The following is a 22,023-nucleotide window of genomic DNA, read 5'->3' as shown; positions in this document are numbered from 1 at the left end:
ATACAATGCTGGGTTCCCATTGGCGTCCTTGTGGACAATACACTGAAATTTGCAGCTCAACGTGCAGTAGCAGTCAAAAAACAAATAAAATGTTAGGAATGATCCAAGATACAATGGAAAATATCATATTGCCTTTGTAGCTATCCAAAGTGTGACTGCACCTTGCATACTGTATTCTGTTCTGGTTGCCCCTTCTCAAAACAAGACACAGCAGAACTAGAAAAGGTGCAGAAAAGGACAACAAAAATGTTAAATATATCGGTGGCTGGAAGAGACTGTGAGAGGGTGGTTAATATGTGAAAGTCATCAGATGATGGTCAGAGGGGGAAAAACTGAGGTGGAGAAGTTTGAGAGGTGGAAGTCAGAGGAAAGAACTAGATCAAGGCAGTGGTTAAAATGGTAAGTAGTAAAAGTAAAGATAGGAGGTTAATGCACAGAGGGGTAGATTTTCAGAGCCCTGCTCGCCTAAATCCGCCCAAAACCGGGCGGATTTAGGCGAGCAGGGCCCTGCGCGCCGGGAAGCCTATTTTACATAGGCCTCCCGGCGCGCGCAGAGCCCCGGGACTCGCGTAAGTCCCGGGGTTCTCGGAGGGGGGCGTGTCGGGGGCGTGTCGGGGGGCGGGCCCGGTCGTCGCGGCGTTCCGGGGGCGTGTCGGCAGCGTTTTGGGGGCGGGTACGGGGCGTGGCTACGGCCCGGGGGCGTGGCCGCGCCCTCCGTACCCGCCCCCAGGTCGCGGCCCGGCGCGCAGCAGGCCCGCTGGCGCGCGGGGATTTACGTCTCCCTCCGGGAGGCGTAAATCCCCCGACAAAGGTAAGGGGGGGGTGTAGACAGGGCCGGGCGGGTGGGTTAGGTAGGGGAAGGGAGGGGAAGGTGAGGGGAGGGCAAAGGAAAGTTCCCTCCAAGGCCGCTCCGATTTCGGAGCGGCCTTGGAGGGAACGGGGGGAGGTAGCGCGGCTCGGCGCGCGCAGGCTATACAAAATCGATAGCCTTGCGCGCGCCGATCCAGGATTTTAGTGGATACGCGCGGCTCCGCGCGTATCTACTAAAATCCAGCGTACTTTTGTTTGCGCCTGGAGCGCAAACAAAAGTAGGCTGTTCGCGCTCGTCTGAAAATCTACCCCAGAGTGTTGAGACATAAGAGTCAGGGCGTCATCAGCATGGAGGTTGAAGTCATCAAGAATGAGGCCCGTTAGGGAAGATAAGTCCATCGCAGAAAGACTAAATGAATTCTTTGCTTCAGTGTTTACTAATGAGGATATTGGGGAGATACCAGTTCTGGAGACAGTTTTCAAGGGTGATGATTCAGATGAATTGAACCAAACCACGATGAACCTGGAAGATGTAGTAGGCCAGACTGACAAACTGAAGAGTGGCAAATCAACTGGACAGATTGGTATACATCCCAGGGTTCTGAAAAAACTAAAAATTGAAATTTCTGACCTATTACTAGTAATTTGTAACCTATCATTAAAATCATCCATTGAACCTGAGGACTGGAGGGTGGCCAATGTAACTTCGATGTTTTAAGAGTGCTCCAGGGAAACTAAAGGTGAATATTACTTCAGTGGCAGGAAAACTCTTGGAAAAATATATAGAGATATGGTTTAATGTGATACAGCCAGAAACTATACACCAGTGATCCTAACTTCAATGTCAGGAAAAATCATAGAAACTATTCTAAAGAATAAAATCACAGAACATATAGATAGACGTGGTCTAATGGAAATCAGCCAATATGGATTTACCCAAGAGAAGTCTTGCCTCACAAATCTGCTACACTTTTTTGAAACATGTGGATAAAGGTGAACCAATAGATGTAGTGTACTTGGATTTTCAGAAGGCATTTCACAAAATCCCAAATGAGAGGCTTCTAAGAAAACTAAAAAGTAATTGGAAAGGAGATAATGTCCTTTTGTGGATTGCAAACTGGTTAAAAGAAAGGAAATAGAGTAGAATTAAATGGCTGTTTTCACAGTACAAAAAAACCTAAACAGTGGGGTGCCCCAGGGATTTGTACTTGAGCTGGGGCTTTTTAATATATTGATAAATGATCTAGAAAGGGGTATGACGAGTGAGGTGATCAAATTGCAGAAGACACAAAATTATTCAGAGTAGAAACATAGAAAATGACAGCAGAAAAAGACCAATTGGCCCATCTAGTCTGCCCAGCAAGCTTCCACTTATTTTCCCATACTTATCTGTTTCATCAACCTTGTTGATAACAGTTTGATTCAAATTTCCTGCCATCCCCTTTCATTGATGCAGAGAGCAATGTTGGAGTTGCATCAAAGGTGCGCATAAGGCTTATGGTTAGGGGTAGTAATCACCGCATCCAGCAAGTTACCCTGATGCTTGTTTGCTCAGACTGCACAGATCGATGCTTTGTTGGATGTTGTCTGAATGTAAATCCTTTTTTCCTCATTTCCCCTATACCGTTGAAGCAACGTTGTATATGCTTTCAAAGTGATGTATTAGGCTTAATTGGTTTAGGATAGTAACCACCGTAATAAGCAAGCTACCCCCATGCTTATTTGTTTACCCAGTCCTTTTTGGTTGTTGTCTGAATGCAAATCCTCTTTTCCACATTTCCCCCTGCCGTAGAAGCAGAGAGCAATGCTGTATATGTATTCAAAGTAATGTATCAGGGCTTAATTGGTTTAGGGTAGTAACCACCATGATAAGGAAGCTACACCCACGCTTTACCCAGATTGTGAAGTTCAGTCCTTTTTGGTTGTTATCTGAATGCAAATCCTCTTTTCCACATTTCCCCTTGCCATTGAAGCAGAGAGCAATTTTTGGGTTGTGTTAACCGTGCAAAGGCTTTTTGAGTAAGGGTAGTAATCACAAGGTAGTAGCCAACATTCCAGCAAGCCGCCCCAATGGCTCTACTCTTCATTCCCATCCTCTAGCCTTTATGGATCCACAGTGTTTATCCCACGCCCCTTTGAAATCCTTCACAGTTTTAGTCTTCATTACTTCCTCCGGAAGGGCATTCCAGGCATTCACCACCCTCTCCGTGAAGAAATACTTCCTGACATTGGTTCTAGTCTTCCTCCCTGGAGCTTCAAATCATGATCTCTAGTTCTATTGATTTTTTTTTCCAGCGTAAAAGGTTTGTTGTTGACTATGGATCATTAAAACCTTTCAAGTATCTGAAAGTCTGTATCATATCACCCCTGCTCCTCCTCTCCTCCAGAGTGTACATATTTAGGTTCTTAAATCTCTCCTCATAAGTCATTTTATGAAGACCATCCACCTTTTTGGTCGCCCTTCTCTGGACTGCCTCCATCCTGTCTCTGTCCCTTTGGAGATATGGTCTCCAGAACTGAACACAGTACTCCAGGTGGGGCCTCACCAAGGCCCTGTACAAGGGGATCATCACTTCCTTTCTCTTACTAGATATTCCACTCTCTATGCAGCCCAGCATTCTTCTGGCTTTAGCTATCTCTTTGTCACATTGTTTCGCCTATCACCCCGAGGCCTCTCTCCTGCTCCGTGCACATCAGTCCTTCACCCCCCATCGAATACAGTTCTTTCGGATTTCCACACTCCATATGCATGACTCTGCACTTCTTGTTGCAGTTGTGATAAATTGCAGGAGGATTTTGCAAGACTGGAAGATTGGACGTCCAAATGGCAGATGAAATTCAATGTGAACAAGTGCAAGATGATACATATAGGGAAAAATAACCCATGCTGTAGTTACACAATGTTAGGTTCCTGTTGCGACCGTCACTGCCCAATGTTTTCACTCCGCCCTCTTTACCTCTGTGGCGACTCCCTCCATGTCTGAAGGACAGCTGGCTGCCGCGGTGTCTCCCTGCCGTCTCTCTCCGGCGTCCCCGCACCGGCTCGACGCTGCAGATCCGCCATGTTGCCTGAAGCCTAGGGCGCACGCGCGCGCTCCGAGTGAAGTACCAGTAAGGGCACGAATCTCAGGGGCATCCCCCTGAGATGATGTCATCTGCTTCCAATATTTAAAGGTCTCTGATATCGCTACTAGTTGAGTTAGCAAAGGTTAGGGCTAAGATTCAGATTGGGTTCCCTGCCTAAGCTACTCTTCCTCCTCGGACTTACCAGAGGTACCCGCTCCTCGGGGGCCTCGCTCTCTCTCTTTGCCTTTCAGGTTACAGACGGAATCAGTACTCGCTCCTCGAGGGCCTTCGTTCTTTACTATCTGCTGATTCTCTTCTGCATGGAAGTCATCATTATCTACATCATTGTGAGTTACCATCGCTCTCTCAGAGCTTTCCCTGAAACCAGGTACTTCCTCCTCGAGGGCCTATCCTTTCCAGCTCCTGAGCTCTCTGAGACCAATTGTGAGTGTTGTCATCTAGTTCTGTTCATGAACTCTGCATACCCTGCCTACTCACTGTCTACAGTTTCTCAACAGCTCAGCCATCCAGGGATCGCTGTTACAGTATCTGAGGGATTTCAGCCCTACCGGGCACTTCAGCTCACTACTGCCATCTCTGGTGGTTTCAAGACCTGTTTAATAAAAGAACTAGTGTGTGTCTGTCTCCATACTCTAAGCCTAGCCGGTGGTCTCTCTCGGGATCTTCCCCCGGGAGCGTGGTCATCTGCCACCGGCCCAAGGATCCACTTACTACTATCTCCGGCAGTCTATAACAACGGATTGACACCCCTATCTGATTGCTCCTCCCACCAGCATAGCGGATCATGACAGTTCCATGTTAGGAATTACCACCCAGGAAAAAGATCTAGCTGTCATAATGGATAATGCATTAAAATTGTCAGCTCAGTGTGCCGTGGTGGTCAAAAAAGCAAACAGAATGTTGGAAATTAATATAAAGGGAATGGCAAATAAAATAGAGAATGTCATAATGCCTCTATATCACTCCGTGGTGAGACCGCACCTTGAGTACTGTGTGCAATTCTAGTTGCTGCATCTAAAAAATATACATATATAGTTGCACTGGAGAAGATATAGAGAAGGGTGACCAAAATGATAAAGGGGGTGGAATGGCTCCCCTATGAGGAAAGGCTAAAGAGGTTAGGGCTGTTCACTATGGAAAAGAGATGGCTGAGGAGGAAAATGACAGAAGACTATAAGATCATGAAAGGACCTGAATGAGTAAATATGAATTGGTTACTTACTCTTTCAGATAATACAAAGTATAGGAAGCCCTCCATGAAATTAGCAAGTAGCATAATTAAAACTAATCAGAGAAAATTATTTTTCATTCAATGCACAATTAACTCTGAAATTCATTTCCAGAGGATGTGGTTAAGGCAGTTAGTTTAGGTGGATTTAAGAAAGGTTTGGATAAGTTCCTGGAGAAGTCCATAAACTTCTATTAAACAAGTTGACTTAGGGAATAGCCACTGCTTAGTGCTTATTACCAACTTTAGTAGCTTGAGATCCATTTAATGTTTAGGTACTTGCCATGTACTTGTACCCTGGATTGGACACTATTGGAAACAGGATGCTGGGATTGAAGGACTCTTGTTCTGACCCAGTAAGAACATAAGAACATGCCATACTGGGTCAAACCAAGGGTTCATCAAGCCCAGCATCCTGTTTCCAACAGTGGCCAATCCAGGCCATAAGAACCTGGCAAGAACCCAAAAACTAAGTCTATTCCATTTTACCATTGCTAGTAATAGCGGTGGTTATTATCTAAGTCAACTTAATTAAAAGCAGGTAATGAACTTCTCCTCCAAGAACTTATCCAATCCTTTTTTAAACACAGCTATACTAACTGCACTAATCACATCCTCTGGCAACAAATTCCAGAGTTTAATTGTGCATTGAGTGAAAAAGAACTTTCTCCGATTAGTTTTAAAATGTGCCACATGCTAACTTCATGGAGTGCCCCCTAGTCTTTCTATTATCCGAAAGAGTAAAAAACCGATTCACATCTACCCGTTCTAGACCTCTCATGATTTTAAACAGCTCTATCATATCCCCCCCTCAGCCATCTCTTCTCCAAGCTGAAAAATCCTAACCTCTTTAGTCTTTCCTCATAGGGGAGCTGTTCCATTCCCTTTACCATTTTGGTAGCCCTTCTCTGTACCTTCTCCATCACAATTATATCTTTTTTGAGATGCGGCGACCAGAATTGCACACAGTATTCAAGGTGCGGTCTCACCGTGGAGCGATACAGAGGCATTATGACATTTTCCGTTTTATTCACCATTCCCTTTCTAATAATTCCCAACATTTTGTTTGCTTTTTTGACTACCGCAGCACACTGAACCGACGATTTCAATGTGTTATCCACTATGACGCCTAGATCTCTTTCTTCGGTAGTAGCACCTAATATGGAACCTAACATTGTGTAACTATAGCATGGGTTATTTTTCCCTATATGCATCACCTTGCACTTGTCCACATTAAATTTCATCTGCCATTTTGATGCCCAATTTTCCAGCCTCACAAGGTCTTCCTGCAATTTATCACAATCTGCTTCTGATTTAACTACTCTGAACAATTTTGTATCATCTGTAAATTTGATTACCTCACTTGTCGTATTTCTTTCCAGATCATTTATAAATATATTGAAAAGTAAGGGTCCCAATACAGATCCCTGAGGCACTCCACTGCCCACACCCATTCACTGAGAAAATTGTCCATTTAATCCTACTCTCTGTTTCCTGTCTTTTAGCCAGTTTGTAATCCACAAAAGGACATTGCCACCTATCCCATGACTTTTTATTTTTCCTAGAAGCCTCTCATGAGGAACTTTGTCAAATGCCTTCTGAAAATCCAAGTATACTACATCTACAAGTTCACCTTTATCCACATGTTTAACTCCTTCAAAAAAGTGAAGCAGATTTGTGAGGCAAGACTTGCCTTGGGTAAAGCCATGCTGACTTTGTTCCATTAAACCATGTCTTTCTGATGTTTAGAATACTTTCCACTATTTTTCCTTGCACTGAAGTCAGGCTAACCGGTCTGTAGTTTCCTGGATCGCCCCTGGAGCCCTTTTTAAATATAGGGTTTCATTAGCAATCCTCCAGTCTTCAGGAACAATGGATGATTTTAATGACAGGTTACAAATTTTTACTAATAGGTCTGAAATTTCATGTTTTAGTTCCTTCAGAACTCTGGAGTGTATACCATCCGGTCCAGGTGATTTTCTACTCTTAAGTTTGTCAATCAGGTCCTACCACATTTTCTAGGTTCACCGTGATTTGGTTCAGTCCATCTGAATCATGTCCCATGAAAACCTTCTCCAGTACGGGTACCTCCCCAACATCATCTTTAGTAAACACTGAAGAAAAGACATTCATTAAACATTTTAACATGAGGATCCTCTGCCCCTTTTTTATTCTTTGCTTCTATTGTCTTATTTTCATTATTTGACATCTACAGCTTCACTTTTAACTATGTATCTGGTTTTCCCTCTGGTTTCGCTTCCCACGCTGGTGTCATTTTCTCTGACTCATCGTGATTGACAGTTCTTTTGGCGGGCTCCTACAACCACATTTAAAAACCTTTGTTTGCAGTCTCCTCTTCCCTATTCCACTTAATGTGCACTTCTCCCCCTTTTCATCTACTAATGACTTCATTTATCTCATCTGCAAGTTTAACCCTTTTTTCTTTCTAGCTGCTTTTGTTCACTGACTCACTTCTAGCTGTGTTTCCTGGGTTTTGTACACATTCGCTTCACCCAATGCTCCAGCCTCGGGACGGTACTGCCCGGCATTAAAATAAGCAGTGGACTATGAACCATGAGACCAGGGTTCGAGCCCCGCTGTCGCTCCTTGTGACCTTGGGCAAGTCACTTTACCCTCCATTGCTCAGCAGCCGTTCGTACCACGGCAGTGCAATTTTGCCGGCCGCACTGCAGCCTTTCATGCAAATAGCGCCACCGTGAAAGGTGGTGCTATTCGCTGCGCTACTGCCTGCGATATTTCTCAAATTATCGCCGGCAGTGGTGCTGTGGCCGACTCCTTCCCCTTCCTGCCCTAACGCATGCGATAAACGTTTAGAAAATAACCCCCTTAGTTTGTAAGCCCTCTGGGGATAGGGAAATACCTGAATGTAATCCACTTTGAAATGCAAAAAAAAGTGTGAAAAAGAGAATATAAAAATCTAAATAATAATCCTAAATGATTTATGTCTTTTATTGCTGCAAAAGGGACTTCCACCAAGTATTGAGTCAAGGGAATGTGAAGACTTATTCAATCAGGGCCTGCACAACCCACTGTGCAAGCCGTGCACTTGCTCGGAGCGGCAGCCTGAAAGGGGCAGCAACCTGGGGGCCACAGTCAGCCATAATGCAAACCCCACCAGGAGGCCAAGAACCGGAAGAGGCCGAGCAGCAGTTCCCAAGCCGCCACACAGCTGAGCAGAAGGAGCTCCGGGGCCGTCTGGCTATCCCAAGCCGCCGCGTGGCTGAGCGAAAACAGCTGTAGGCGTTCCGGCACTCCCAACTGGAAGGAGCTGCGGGGCCACCCGGTGCTTCCAAACCACATGCAGCTGAGTGGAAGGAGCTGTGGGGCCGCCCCGCGCTCCCATCTGCCGCACAGCTGAGAGGAAGGAGCTATGGGGCTGCCCGATGCTCCCAACCTGCCACGATGTCACGGGTGCTTTCTTACAGCAGGGGAAGCGTGAGCCTGCAAGAGGAACGCTCAGTCACGCCAGTCGCGAGGCAAGTACCTTGGTGGGACCCTTGGAGAATTTTCATGGCTCGGTGGGGGGGGCGGGGTAGGATGAGAAGGGGGAGGCCTGGGAACAAGTGCAGCCACCCGGTGCTCGGGTCTGAGCCTGTGGCTGCACCAGCTGTAAGATTTCACTTCCGAAAGGTAGGAGAGGAAGCATCTGTGTTCTCTGTTCTGCAGATTCCTTGCAGTAACTTCCTCTAGTCAGCATGCATGTGTGTGTCTGAGCATGTAGGTGTGAGAGGGATCATGTGTGTGTCAGCATGCATGTGGTGTGTATGAGGGGCAGTATGCGTGTGTCCGAGCATGCATGTGTGTCTGAGCATGTATATGTGAGAGAGGGAGCATGTGTGAGAGGGATCATGTGTGTGTCAGCATGCATGTGGTGTGTATGAGAGGGACTGTATGTGTGTGTAAGCGATATTGTGTGTGTGTGTGTATATGTATGAGGGAGCATGTGCATGAGAGAGAACATATGTTTCTATGTGTGTACGTATAGATATATATCTATATCTATGAGAGAGGGAAGAGAAAGCTTGTACATCCCTCTCCCACTAATCTACAACAATCCCAGGGTGGCTGAAAATTAAAAAAAAATCCTCAGGTATGGAGAGCATGAACCCTTCTCCTTATTAGTTATTAGTTTTAATTTTTGGATATTATTTGATGTGTCTGCTGTTTTGAAATATTTTACTGGTGTTTGGGCAATTTAAAACAAATTTTATATGAGTTTTTAATTATTGGATCTTCCATTCATCAGCTGTTTTGAAAAATTATTTGTATTAATATGTTTATACTATTATGATGTATGTATTTATACTATTACGATTTATGTATTTATTATATCTCTTGATTTTATTGTTTAATGGCTGAGGACTGGTGATGGTTCTGTTTTTACATTGTTGCACTGCATACAGCATCTGACTTATGGTTTCCATTCAGTTTTTGCCTGCATGTTTCTATTTATACTTTATGGTTTCTTTTTTCTGTCTTTGTTGAGGGTCTGCCTATGTTCTGCATGTGTGACCAAGGAGAGGCATTCTGCTAGCATTCAGGGGGTCTATAGCAGCTTGGTTTGTTCTGTTTTCCTAATAGGAGGTGTATTGGTATATCAGGGCTGAGTGTAATATTTGCAGTGCTGCCTTCTCATTAATAGGGTTCTTAATTTTTAAGTGCTGGCAGTTAGTGCTGTTTCGGTATGGGAAACTTATTATATTTTAATTGTAATTTACTCATAGCTTTCTGAGGTCAAGCCCACATCCAACAGGTGTTACAGTATTTCTAATGCCATAGGGGGTTCTAAGTGTCTTTTTTTGTAGGGTTTTCTGGTTGGCACCATTGCAGTGCATGTAAATATAATATACATGCTGTGATATTTTTTTTCTCAGAAGACTGTACTTGGAACATTCTTTTTCATATAAAATCTGTTATTATGAACGCATATTTTTAACTGTGTGTTGAGAGGGTGGGTGTGGGATGCAAGGGTATAAGGTTCGCCTGGGGCACCTAATACTCTTGCTCTAGTCATGGGTTCTGGGGGAGAGGGTGAAGACCCAGAGGTGGGGGGGTGACAGATTTTAAAGTCTAGGTTGCTGGAAGGAATTGGGCTCTTTTTTGGTAGGCGCAAGATGGAGACTAAATGAAAATGAAAGGGGGGGGGGACGACAGGGGGGCAGCCAATAACTGTTCACACAGGGCAGTGAAAAGGCTAACACCGGCTCTGTATGCAATCAAGACTTTTTAGTTTTGTTTTCCTCAATACTCCTGAAATATTTCTGTAATTGTTCTTCCACAATCAAACTGTAAAAGTATGTTGTGCATAGCACTCAAACAACTCCTAATTTAATACTTTTTGATTTGTAGACAGCAGAATGTGAAGAATTTATCAAGGTGTGAAGATTTTTTCAAGGCACTTTATTTGTATATTAACAACCCGTCAATGTTCTTTTTATAAAATGCCTTTCATGGAATGCGGCTTTCCGATCTTAACTTAAGCAAATATCTTCAGAGAGGAACACAGGGAACAAAGGAAGAACCACAGAAAGAGGAGAGTCAAGAAGAAAATGTGAAGAACTGTGTGGCTATAAAGAAAAAGGAGTAGTAAAACACACACCAAGTACCGAAGGCTTTGCAGGATATGACACTTGTGTATAGTATCGGCAAATCTGAAAGCAAGATTTATATTTGTTCTGCTTTGCAGGGGCACGTAGAGCATGAGGGAAAACAAGTCACATAGATTTATGTCTTAAATGTACAGAGGCCAGAAGTCCTCACGTTCAGGGCCTCCCTGTCCAGGAAATCAAAAACAAGAGTCCTGTGGTTCTGTGCATTTCAAGGCCTTTCCTGCCCTGTCACGTGTTAGCTTTCCCAGGACAAGGTTCTCCCAGACCTTAACATACCAAATAGTTAGTTAAAGAAGGAGGCTGAGTATTTTTCCAGCAAAGAGCAGGCATGTCTGGGGCCCCCTGCAATCCCAGCAAGGCCACGTAATAGGCAGAAAAATTTCTCTTGGTTACTTTAGTTTTATATCAGGGTCATAGCCTGAACTGAAATGTTTGGTGAGGCCCAAGGTTAACATAGGTGAGCACTGTGGCCAACTCTCTGCCCTGTCCCCTTCCCATCCTGTTTCGTCGTAATGGTTAGAGCAGTGGGCTGCGAACCAGAGAAGCCAGGGTTCATATCCCACTGTCGCTCCTTGTGACCTTGGGCAAGTCACTTAACCCTCTTTTGCCTCAGGTATAAAATCTTACATTGTAAACCTGCTGGGGACAGGGAAATACCTACAGTACCTGAATATAATCCATTCTAAAGTGTCTGAAAGGTATAATATAAAATAAAACCTACATAGGCATTCTCTTATGTGTCTTGGCAAGAGTAGTGATGTTTCCTCTTCAAGCTATCCCTATTAAAGGAGCAGAGGACCATGAACTGGCAGTGACTCCAGTTCCGCCAGCCTTCTGACTGCAGCACCTTTAAGGGATGACACAGATGGGGCATAACCTTGCTGCTAGGGGTAGAGCTCTGAGCCAAAGAAGAGAAGGCACAGGGCACAGGGCACAGGGCACAGGGCACCCCCCCCCCCCGAGGCCCATCTGTGGCTGTACCCCGGTCTATATTTTGAGATTTTCTTTTCCAAAAGGCTGGAATGATCTTACCACGTATGTATCCTTCACCCACCCCTACCCCCAGCTTACCCAGAAAATAGGGCAGCCAAATGCAGCACATGAATGCACTAGATCAGAGTAATTCTTTCTAATACTTTGGGCTGTAATTTGCTATGATTAAGAAAAATGGAGATCTGCTTCCTATCACCAGCTGGATAGAGAAAGTCCAGCGTCTAACTCATAAACACCAGAGAGTCAAGTTCACCTTCTCGCAGCAGCATAAGAGGCCTTCAGATTGGCTCCATTTACTTAATAAAATGTCATATGCTTAGTATAAATAACATCTCTTGAATTCCTCTGAGAACCGTTGGCTTCTGTTTAATCTAACTTTTCTTTCTTATTTTTTCCCCACTGTTTGATGTACTCACTGTGCACACTGTGAGGTGCTACACGCAAAGCCAGAATTATTCTAAGCAGATATTTTTATGCTGCATGAAAATTCACAGGCTAAGCCTATCTGATTTTATTATCGCTAATATTTCTTTAAGGATTACGGGTTTTTTTTTCTGCATACATGTACATATTTCCAATGGCATTCTTTATGCTGAGCACAAATTTCCAAAACACGTGTGAAAACACGTGTGTGTGTGTGTGTTAGTGTGTGAGAGAGGCATGGGGAGGCTGTGTTCGGGCATGTGAGCAACTGCCAACTCCAAACATGCATCTCCTTGACTCATTGGCAACTGCTGTATCCAGTGCAGAACTGCCCAGGCAGCGTAGCCCCTTCATGCTAAGGCCTGAATTGCCATGCCCCCGTAGAAAAATCCTGTGTCAGGAGATCACCTCAATATTTCTAGCCTGAGGGCCCTTGAGAGCTGTTCCTCCCTGCACCAGAATGGTGGCCTTACAGGTGCCGCTGGTACCAGTGCATCCACCCTGGGACAGTGTAAAAGGCTATTCTTCGCTTCTGCAGGGAGAGGGTAGAGTTTCCCAATCACCTTGTCTCCTCTAAGACCCTCATCTGCTTTAGGGCTTCACATTGGGAAAAAGCCTTTGGAGGCTTCCTGAACCCCTGCGGGATTGGATACCCCTCTGAGGTGTCCTCTGGATTAGAGCCCAGTATCTTCAGGGCAACCCAGTCCCTTCTCCAGGCAACTCCAAGGAATCCCGGGTTCTGAATCGTCTGCTGCCCAGGGTTCTTCTCCAGAATCCAGGGTGGTTCTTAGCGCCAGCAAATGCAGTTGCTTTGTCTGCTTGGTCTCACTATTCCCTTTTCTTTGCCAGGCCCCAGGAGAAGCAAAGCAGGAAGGGGGGGGGGGGGGTGAGAAAAAAAAAAAGAGAGCGAGGAACCTTAGAACTCCCCCCCCTTTTTTTTTTTTAAAGGGACAGACCCTCTTCATACTCCTGCTCCTTAGAGACAGGGGTTCTTACTAGGCGAGCTCCACAGTTCCCTTGGGAAAGGGGATCAGCTCCTAGGACGCCTGCTGCCAGCACACTGTTAGGAGACAGCACCACTGGGGGAAGCAGCCCCTAAGGACTGTTGCCCCAGGGGCTAGGTGGCTCGACGAGGCTTGGTCCGCACCCTGACTCTGGGGTTCTTCTGATGTCCATCTACACTTGCCCACAGCTGCAGGAGACAGAGACTACTGAGTAAAGGCCTAAGGCTACTTCCCTTTTATGGCTGAGAATAATGTCATGAAAGGGGTGTGCCTTCTGAATCCGGCAGCTGAGGAGTGGGAAAATCCCAAGGGTGAGAACTGGACTAGCAGGAGGAAAAGGAATGTAACTGAAGTGTTTATAAAAGTTAAGAATTGTGCTCGTTACTAATTTTATATACTGTTTGCACTACTATAGTGCCTACATCTATTTGTTTAACTAAAATCTTACAAACTAGTTTTCAACATGTGAAACTCTTCCCCACTGGCATTATGAGTTTGGTTTCAGCAATTTGAAGCAATTTGAGAGTGAACAGAGGGGTAAAGTGGATCAATTTTACAACAAGCAGTGGGTCACCTTTGAAAACAAACAATAAAGCCAGAAATATTGAGCAATCTTCCCACCAGAAAACCCAAGCACTGCACTTTAGTAACCACTTTAGTAACAAACAGGTCAATGCAGAGAGGTGCGTTCAGATGAACACAGTTTTATCAGCAACAGAAAGCACATTTTGTGCGCATAAACCTTACTGCCTATGCAGCAAGCAGTTTTGCGCTCATAAACTGTGCGTTCGGGGAGGGGGGGGCAGTTTAGTGCCCTCACATGGAAATTCCATGCTAATGAGGGCATTAAGTATTCCCTACCAAAGCAAGGAAACTTTAGGCCTGGGTGAGAGGTGGAGTAAAGATTCTAGAGCGGCTGTGCAGACACATAACATTTCTAAAAAGAAGTCTTTCATGCTCCACCACTACTTAGTTGGACAAGTATGCACCTATCCGGCTAGCTAGTGTGGTTTGCTGCTCTTTATGCGGATAAGTAGCAGCGAATCGCACCAGATAAGTACGGACTTATCCAGTTAAGTTGCAATGCCTAAATGTAGCCAGATAGCTGGATAAGTCCGTACTTATCCAGCTAAGTGGCAGAGGATCTCAGAATGAACTCTCTTGTTGGTGGCTCCCTCACCCCCTCCCCTCTCGAGTTAAAATATGCATTCAGCCCATGCTGAATGCATATTTTAACTCAGTGAGTGCACATTTTAGCTCTCTATGCATCAGCATACAGTTAGCTTACTGTATTGGGAGTTAAAAAAAATATTAGCTTGCACATTAGGAAACTGTGCACTGAATTAATCCTCAGGTTTTCTGCATCAGCCTGAAAGGCTTTAAACTTACTGGGGAAAACAGGATACAGATATCCAGAAGGGATCATGCATAATCTTACTCCCAAAGCTGGATTATTGTAACTCTCTCCTCCTAGGCCTTCCAGCATGTACCATCAAACCACTTCAGATGGTCCTGAACGCCTCTGCAAGAATTCTATCAAATGCCAAAAAGAGAGATCATATCACCCCAATTCTCCACCATCTCCACTGGCTTCCAATTAAATACAGGATCCAGTTCAAGTCTTTAATGATGATACATAAGGCCTTACACAACATCGCACCTCTCAACCTAACATTCCAAATTCAATTACACACATCTGTGAAACCAACCAGAAGCGCCTATCAGAACAGACTAATCACACAACCTATGAAATCCGTTCTGAGGAAACGTGCATTATCCACAGCAGGCCCTTCACTTTGGAACTTGCTCCCTCCAGACCTTCGTTTAGAACCATGCCACTCTACATTTAAAGGGAAACTTAAGACTTGGCTTTTCAAACAAGCTTTCCCCTAGAGCCAAGAACACGAAGAAAAGTCTTTTCAAGCCCACAACGAGTTATTCAGATCTATTTTTTTCTTCCTTTGTTAATCAGAAATTTACACATGCTGACTTCAATGTAAAACTTATTACTTTGTTTTTGTTCAATGTAAAACTTCTTTTATTCTGTTCTATGTAAACCGCTATTTGTAGCGATAGTTACTGTTCTTTGTGAACCGGGGTGATATGTATATTATACAGGAACCTCCGGTATATAAATTAATTTAAATAAAATAAATAAATAATCTAATTCTCATTAACCATCACATGATCGAAAAGCTATCATGACAGCCAGCCTTAGCAGAAAGTGTTTACCAGTTGATGGAATGGACCTTGCGAGACTGGAAGATTGGGCTTCCAAATGGCAGATGAAATTTAATGTGGACAAGTGCAAAGCGATGCATACAGGGAAAAATATCCCTTGCTGTAGTTACACGATGTTAGGTTCCATATTAGGAACTACCACCTAGGAAAGAGATCTAGGCATCATAGTGGATAATAGATTGAAATTGTCAGCCCAGTGTGCTGTAGCAATCAAAAAAGCAAACAGAATGTTAGGAATGATTAGGAAGGGAATGGTGAATAAAATGGAGGATGTCATAATGCCTCTATATTGCTCCATGGTGAGACAGCACCTTGAATGCTGTGTGCAATTCTGGTCACCGCATCCCTAAAAGGATATAGCTGCACTGGAGAAAGTGCAAAGAAGGGCAACCAAAATGATAAAGGACATGGAACGGCTGCCCTATGAGGAAAGGCTAAAGAAGTTAGGGCTGTTCAGTTTGGAGAAGAGATGACTGAGGGGGGATATGATTGAAGTCTACAAAATCATGAAAGGACTTGAACAAAGTAATGTAAATTGGTTATTTACTCTCTCAGATAGTAGAAGGACCAGGGGGTACTCCATGAAGTTACAAGTAGCTCATTTAAAAAAAATTGAAGAAAATTCTCTCTCACTCAGTGCAATAAATAGTTAAGCTCTGGAATTCATTGCCAGAGATGTGGTTACAGCAGCTAGTGGAACTGGGTTTAATAAAGGTTTGGATAAGTTCCTAGAGCAGAGCTTTCCAAACTGTGTGTCGGGACACGTTAGTGTGTCGCCTGCAGTGTGCAGGTGTGTCGCGCAAGCCCGGTCAACTCTGATGCGAGTTTGGGCTTTTTTTTTTTCTAGAGATTCACTTTTTTTTTCAGTTTATGGGTTGCTTATTATTGGGTGATTTTTGCTGTCAATCGTGTTTTTTTGGGGGGCTTGGTGGGTGGAACGAGCCCAGCCGTCCTTGCATTGGCTGCTGCTGCCGATGAGGCCTGGCCATGAGGAGTACTGACTGCAAGCAGCAGTGTCTGGTGATCATGGAAGGGAGTGAAGCACTTAACTGGCAACAATCAAAAAGACGAGGTACATGAGTGTGGGGGCCAGACATGTGCTGGGGGGAGAGAGATGAGTGAGTGGGGGGCAAACGTGCTGGGGGGCCAGACATGTGCTTGAGGGGGAGAGATATGAGTGTGTGGGGGCCAGACATGTGCTGGGGGGAGGAGAGAGATGAGTGTGTGGGGGACAGACAATTTGTTTTATTATTGTTTCTCATAAATTATAACAATAACATGAATCTTGGAATATATATTTTTAATATAAATTTAAGGTTTTCATGAGATAGGTTGTGTCGTGAAACATTTTATTTATGTATATATTTAAGGAAACATACATAAATTGTTGAAATATGTTTCGTTCGTTTAACCTTTAACCTCTGGTTTGCTAGTAGACTGAATTACCGTGTCGTGAAATTATGTTTGTCTAAAAAGTGTGTCACCAACATGAAAAGTTTGGAAAGCTCTGTCCTAGAGGATAAATCCATGAACTGATATTACTGTAATTAATAATCAATAGGCAGTAGAGATGTGAATCAGAACCGGAATTGGTTCGGATTCCGGTTCCGATTTACATCGTGTTTTTTTTTCGTATGGCCCGATCGAGGTTTTGTTTATCGGCTGTGCCCGAGCCGATAAACAAAAAATCCACCCCGACCCTTTAAAACTAATCCCTTAGCTTCCCCCACCCTCCCGACCCCCCAAAAAACATTTTACAGGTACCTGGTGGTCCAGTGGGGGTCCCGGGAGCGATCTCCCGCTCTCGGGCTGGAGGGAGCACTGGATGGCCGGCGCCATCTGGCGTGGGCCATCCAGTGCTCCTACCATGTGACAGGGGCCGGCCAATGGCACGGATACCCTGTCACATGGTAAGGGCAAAGGGCCATTGGTGCCATTTTGATTAGTGGCAGCCGACGGAGCAGGAGATCGCTCCCGGGATCCCCACTGGACCACCAGGTACCTGTAAAAGGTTTTGGGGGGAGGTCGGGAGGGTGGGGGAAGCTAAGGGATTAGTTTTAAAGGGTCGGGGTGGGTTTAGGGGTTATTTTTGTGTGCTGTTTTTCCCGCCCTCCCCCAAAACGATGAGAACCCCCACGAACAATATCGTGGGGTTTTCCTATCGTTTTGGGGGAACCCCCAATTTCTGACGATTTTGAAAATATCGTACGATATTTTCAATCGTCCGAAGCCCAATTCACATCCCTAATAGGCAGGCGTGTGTGATCTGTTTAATGTTTGGGTACTTGCCAGATACTTGTGACTTGGATTGGCCACTGCTGTTAACAGGATACTGGGCTTGATGGCCCCTTGGTCTGATCCATTATGACATTTCTTATGTTATCATAAACATAGGTTATACTTGTTTATAAACAAAAATCTTGAAAATTATAATTATAATCACTGCTTGTTGAAATCCTGATATATAAGAGAGAGAACTTCACTATTATTATAGTGTTGCCTCAGAATTTCTAAACTGTCACTTTCAAATTGGGGCTTATTCCCCTAAGATCTGTAAAAGAAATGCAAAATGAAGGAATCCAATAGCACTTGGTCTTTCCTACCTCCTTAGACCTACAAGCAAAACAAGCGAGTTGCAGGGACCTGTGAAAAACAGCCTTTTGACAGTCACTCTCCTCCTATCAGCTACGATGGGCTGATCAAAAATGGATAAAAAGCGTGCGCTGCACAAAAAATCATGCATTCTCTGTGCAAAAGGTATACTGATACAGCATACTAATAAACCATGAAAACAAACTAAAGGCAGATTTAATAGGAAGAATAGTACTCTCTCAACACACCACTTTCCGAGTTAGGAAACGGCAAGATTTACAGGAGCACTTCGGTGGCCTATCTGAGATGAACGTGCTCTGCCGGATCGCTAATCTAACTCTCCCAGAACAGTGGCCTTCAACTGGTTCCCATAACCGCCGAGAGCTTTCCGCTACAGACACAGCGCTATTAAGCATCCACGCACGATCCCTTGCAGAGACACAGCGCCCTGCGTGTGCTGCAAGATCACCAGACTGCAAGAATCGCATCCCCATCTCGTGCCCGGCGCACAAGGGAGAGAGGGGAAAAATAGGAGAAGACATGCAGCCGTACACGCTTACAAAAAAAATAAAATAAAAAATCGCCTCCCGCCAATTCTCTGCCTTGAACCCCCATGCAGTACCTACGGGAACGGACACCGAATCCTTACCGCGTGAAGGCGAAGTACATGAGGCTGACGATGGTGAAGGTGAGCAGGGTGATGGTGTGTGGCCGGTAGAAGAAGTCGATGGTGATGTCCTCCACTTGCTGTTCGTTGATCATCCTGAAGTGCACTTTGTAGTTGACGTCGTTCTTACTCAGCGTCCGCGATCTCATGCAGGATGCCATCCCTACCGCGCCAACACCAGCAGCAACCGTGGCGCCCCGCCAGCCTCCCGAGACTCCGCCCCCTGCCGCAGCGACGCCGGGAGGAGGAATGAGCCAAGAGCACTGCGCAGGGGTCGCCCCGCCGGCCGGGGCTGCGCTTATCCCAAGAAAGAGTAAGGGCCAAGGCCAAGGCCGTGTGTGACCACCGCTGGAGGAAGTGGGGTGTCGGAACACGAAGCAAAAAAGACGCCACTGCGGGTAGTATCCCTCCTTCTCCTCCACCCCCCCCCCCCCATCGACGACGGAAGAGGATGGACTCGTCCGGGCAGGAAGTGCTACAGGAAGAGAAACACGTGGGTGAGGCGCAGGTCAGTGTTATGAGTGCGCTCCGCCTCCGGCGCTTTCTCGGGGTTGTTGCTAGTATTGAGCGTTAAAGCGGGAGTGCCGGCTGACCCACGCCTTTTGCATACTGGTTCTTAGTTTAGAAGGGAGAGGGTGTAGGGGTATCTTTGTGTGTTACGCCAGGAGAGGTCTGGCAGAGGGTGAACGCGTGGGTTAACGTGGGGTTGCAGGTTCCGTCTCCTCGAAGTGCTTTTCGCATAGGTAGATTGACTTGAGAAGGACGTAGCATTCATTACCTGTTTGATCTTGGATTCTAACTTGCAAATAGAAAACTATCCCAGGTAGATTTTTAGAAAATATGTCCATGGTTTATAATTTGTAATGTGGGGACATACCAAATATTGTATCCTTTTGCGGGAGTGATATTAAACTACTCTCATTTTGCATATTTCACTGTTTATTTACAAACATTTTGATATTCTACTTTTTTCCCAAGAATGGTCTCAAAGCGGATTACAATCACATTATACTAGACTAACAAATATCATAACAGCAACATATTTGTGGAATCTTATACAGTTACCATTGGATAAATGTGCAGGCATAGTGGATTCTAATTCCTTATTACTGAGGGAAGGCATGGTTGAACAGCCATGCTATTGTTTAATTTGTTATAGTATTTTCCTGATTTATGGCCTTTACTCTAGATTGTCAGTAAGCAATCTAATATGTCTTAGAATATTACATTTTAATTAGAGAAATGTTAATCCCTGCTTACGAATACCACCTATGTAAACTGTCAAGATTTGCTGATTGACAATGATAAATGTTTCATATGTAAACAATTATGATCATTTTATGGAACAACTGTATATAAAATGTCTGAATAAATAAATTCTGGGACATGAGTTAACACTGTTCAAGGCAAGGGGATTTTGGGTGCATAGGAGCTGAAAGTCTGCAATCTTTAGCAGTTCAATTTTGAGGAGGGGGGGGGGTGGGTACAGAAGGGCATGTGAAAGGATAAAGATCTCTTCAAGGAGTGAAAGAGCCAAGAAGAAGGGAGAAAAATAATGGGGCCTATTCACACATTTAAAGAAAAAGTTTTGAATTGTATCCTGGTTTCTACTGGTAGCCAGTGGAATTGTGTAGAATGGGCTTGATGAAGTTTGTTGCTTTAGCCCCTATCAAAATTCTACCTGCAGCTTTTTGCAGGAGTTGAAGGATTTCAAACTGTATTGAGAAATGCCATTTAGTAAGGCGTTAAAATAGTCAGTTTGACTGGTGAATAGTTTATGAATTACCGTATACTAACTAAGTTATGCTGATCAAGGTAGTTGTGTAATTGGCAAATCTGGTGTAGATACTATGAAATGCCCCTTTTTTTTAGCATGTTTTAAATACTGGAAACAAAAAATGGACTGTAAATCTTTATATTTTTCAGTAAACAGATCTTAAATTCTCTTTTGGAAAGACAGCTTAAACTCAATCTGAAGTGGGAAAAGATTGTTTTAAAATTTTGATGCAACTTCAAGTTCAGGGTTTATAGCAAAACATATGTCCATTCAGGCTTTCACAGCTGAATAAATGGTGCAGAGAAAATAAAGGGAATAATGACTTTAAATAAAGTTCATATTTTAAGGGACCAGATAAAGGAGTCTTCCCATGATGTTGCCATGTGGGATTGTGCACTCATTACTACTGGGAGGCTATGTAGTGTCTGCTTGTCACTGCCCTTTTAAACATGAATTTAGAGTGAATGTATGTATTTTGCAGCACTGAGTGTTGTAAGGGGAAATGTGGTTTGATTCCTGGATATAAATACTGGTTGTTTTTTTTTTTTCCTCAGGTCAGCTGTAATGGGTTGATATAGAAGTAATTCTTCACAACCACTACTGCTGCTATTTTTGGGTTTGGTTTTTTTTCCAAGCTTGCTCTTGTGCCGATTCCTGGGGAGAATCTATGGCCTGTAGCTCTTAGCTAGAGTAGTGTTGCCATGGTGGCTTGGTTTGGATGGAAAGGGGAATAAAATAGTTTAAGAAAACCATGGACAGCTTTGAAAGAGGATTCCTGGTAACTTGAGTCCATTTAGGGCAGGTACTGTATTAGTTCATCTGGAAACCCTAAAGATCAGGAAGAAACCTCAGGTTAAAAAGAAGAAAACATTATTCATTTTCATGGCCAAATAAATTAACGGAAAAGAGCGATGATTTATTAATCTGTCTTCAGGAAACAGAGTACAATTTCGACAAATCAAGGTCCCATAAAATCACAAGTATAGAGGCCAAATCCTTGGCTATTTTACTGCTTTAAATCAATGTTCTTTGCAGAAGAAATGATACGGAAGTCAGTATCTACATAAAGTGATAGGGAAGATTATATGAACAGCTCCAGTCCTTGCATATCATTCTGATGATAGTAATAAAACTCTGCACTAATTGCTGTGTGGAAGTTCATATCTGTCTTGTAACCTTGACAAAAATAGAAACATGCTTTATAAAAATATAAATAGAAACATGCAGTAATGGCATTTAAAAAAAAATTCACAGGGACTGATGCAATAAGACATGTATTGAAAACAAGTGCTCATACTAAGTGCCTGTTTTCCTAACGTGCATGCAGCCACATCCCCTGGGTGCCGATTGCAGTATTTAAATGAGGGGCTGCCTAAAAAAGGATGCGCCAAGGGAGAATTTTGCGTCCCTAGTGATCAAATGCATCGGTCGCCCACTATTGAAATGGGTGCTCAATACGAGCGTCTGTTTTTTATCCTGCTTCTGGCCGATGTTGCTGAAGACGCCCATAGCTAAGCACCCGTTGCTCTGGGTGTTTAAATTGTGCATCCAGAAGAATTTTATTTTATTTA

The 22,023-nt window shown here is 44.1% G+C and overlaps 2 protein-coding genes across 3 annotated transcripts in view; one reads left to right on the top strand and one right to left on the bottom strand.

The window, feature by feature from the left end:
- Positions 1–18,980, bottom strand: part of PTDSS1 (phosphatidylserine synthase 1) — a 113,615-nt gene extending 94,635 nt beyond the window's left edge. Inside the window, exon 1 of the mRNA XM_029591753.1 lies at positions 18,658–18,980. Within this exon, the coding sequence (XP_029447613.1) occupies positions 18,658–18,836 (179 nt within the window). The 5' untranslated portion in view covers positions 18,837–18,980. The remainder of the gene's footprint in view (positions 1–18,657) is intronic.
- Positions 18,981–19,053: 73 nt separating this feature from the next.
- MTERF3 (mitochondrial transcription termination factor 3) overlaps positions 19,054–22,023 on the top strand; it is an 86,726-nt gene continuing 83,756 nt past the window's right edge. The window contains exon 1 of one of the 2 annotated variants that reach the window (XM_029591755.1): positions 19,054–19,183. The gene's annotated coding sequence lies outside the window, so the exon portion shown is untranslated. The other variant, XM_029591754.1, reaches the window with a different exon arrangement.

This window comes from Rhinatrema bivittatum, chromosome 2 (genome assembly GCF_901001135.1).
Source record: "Rhinatrema bivittatum chromosome 2, aRhiBiv1.1, whole genome shotgun sequence".
In the NCBI taxonomy this organism is placed as follows: Eukaryota; Metazoa; Chordata; class Amphibia; order Gymnophiona; family Rhinatrematidae; genus Rhinatrema; species Rhinatrema bivittatum.
The sequence above is the reverse complement of the archived record's forward strand: the minus strand, read 5'-3'. Positions and strand labels throughout refer to the sequence as shown.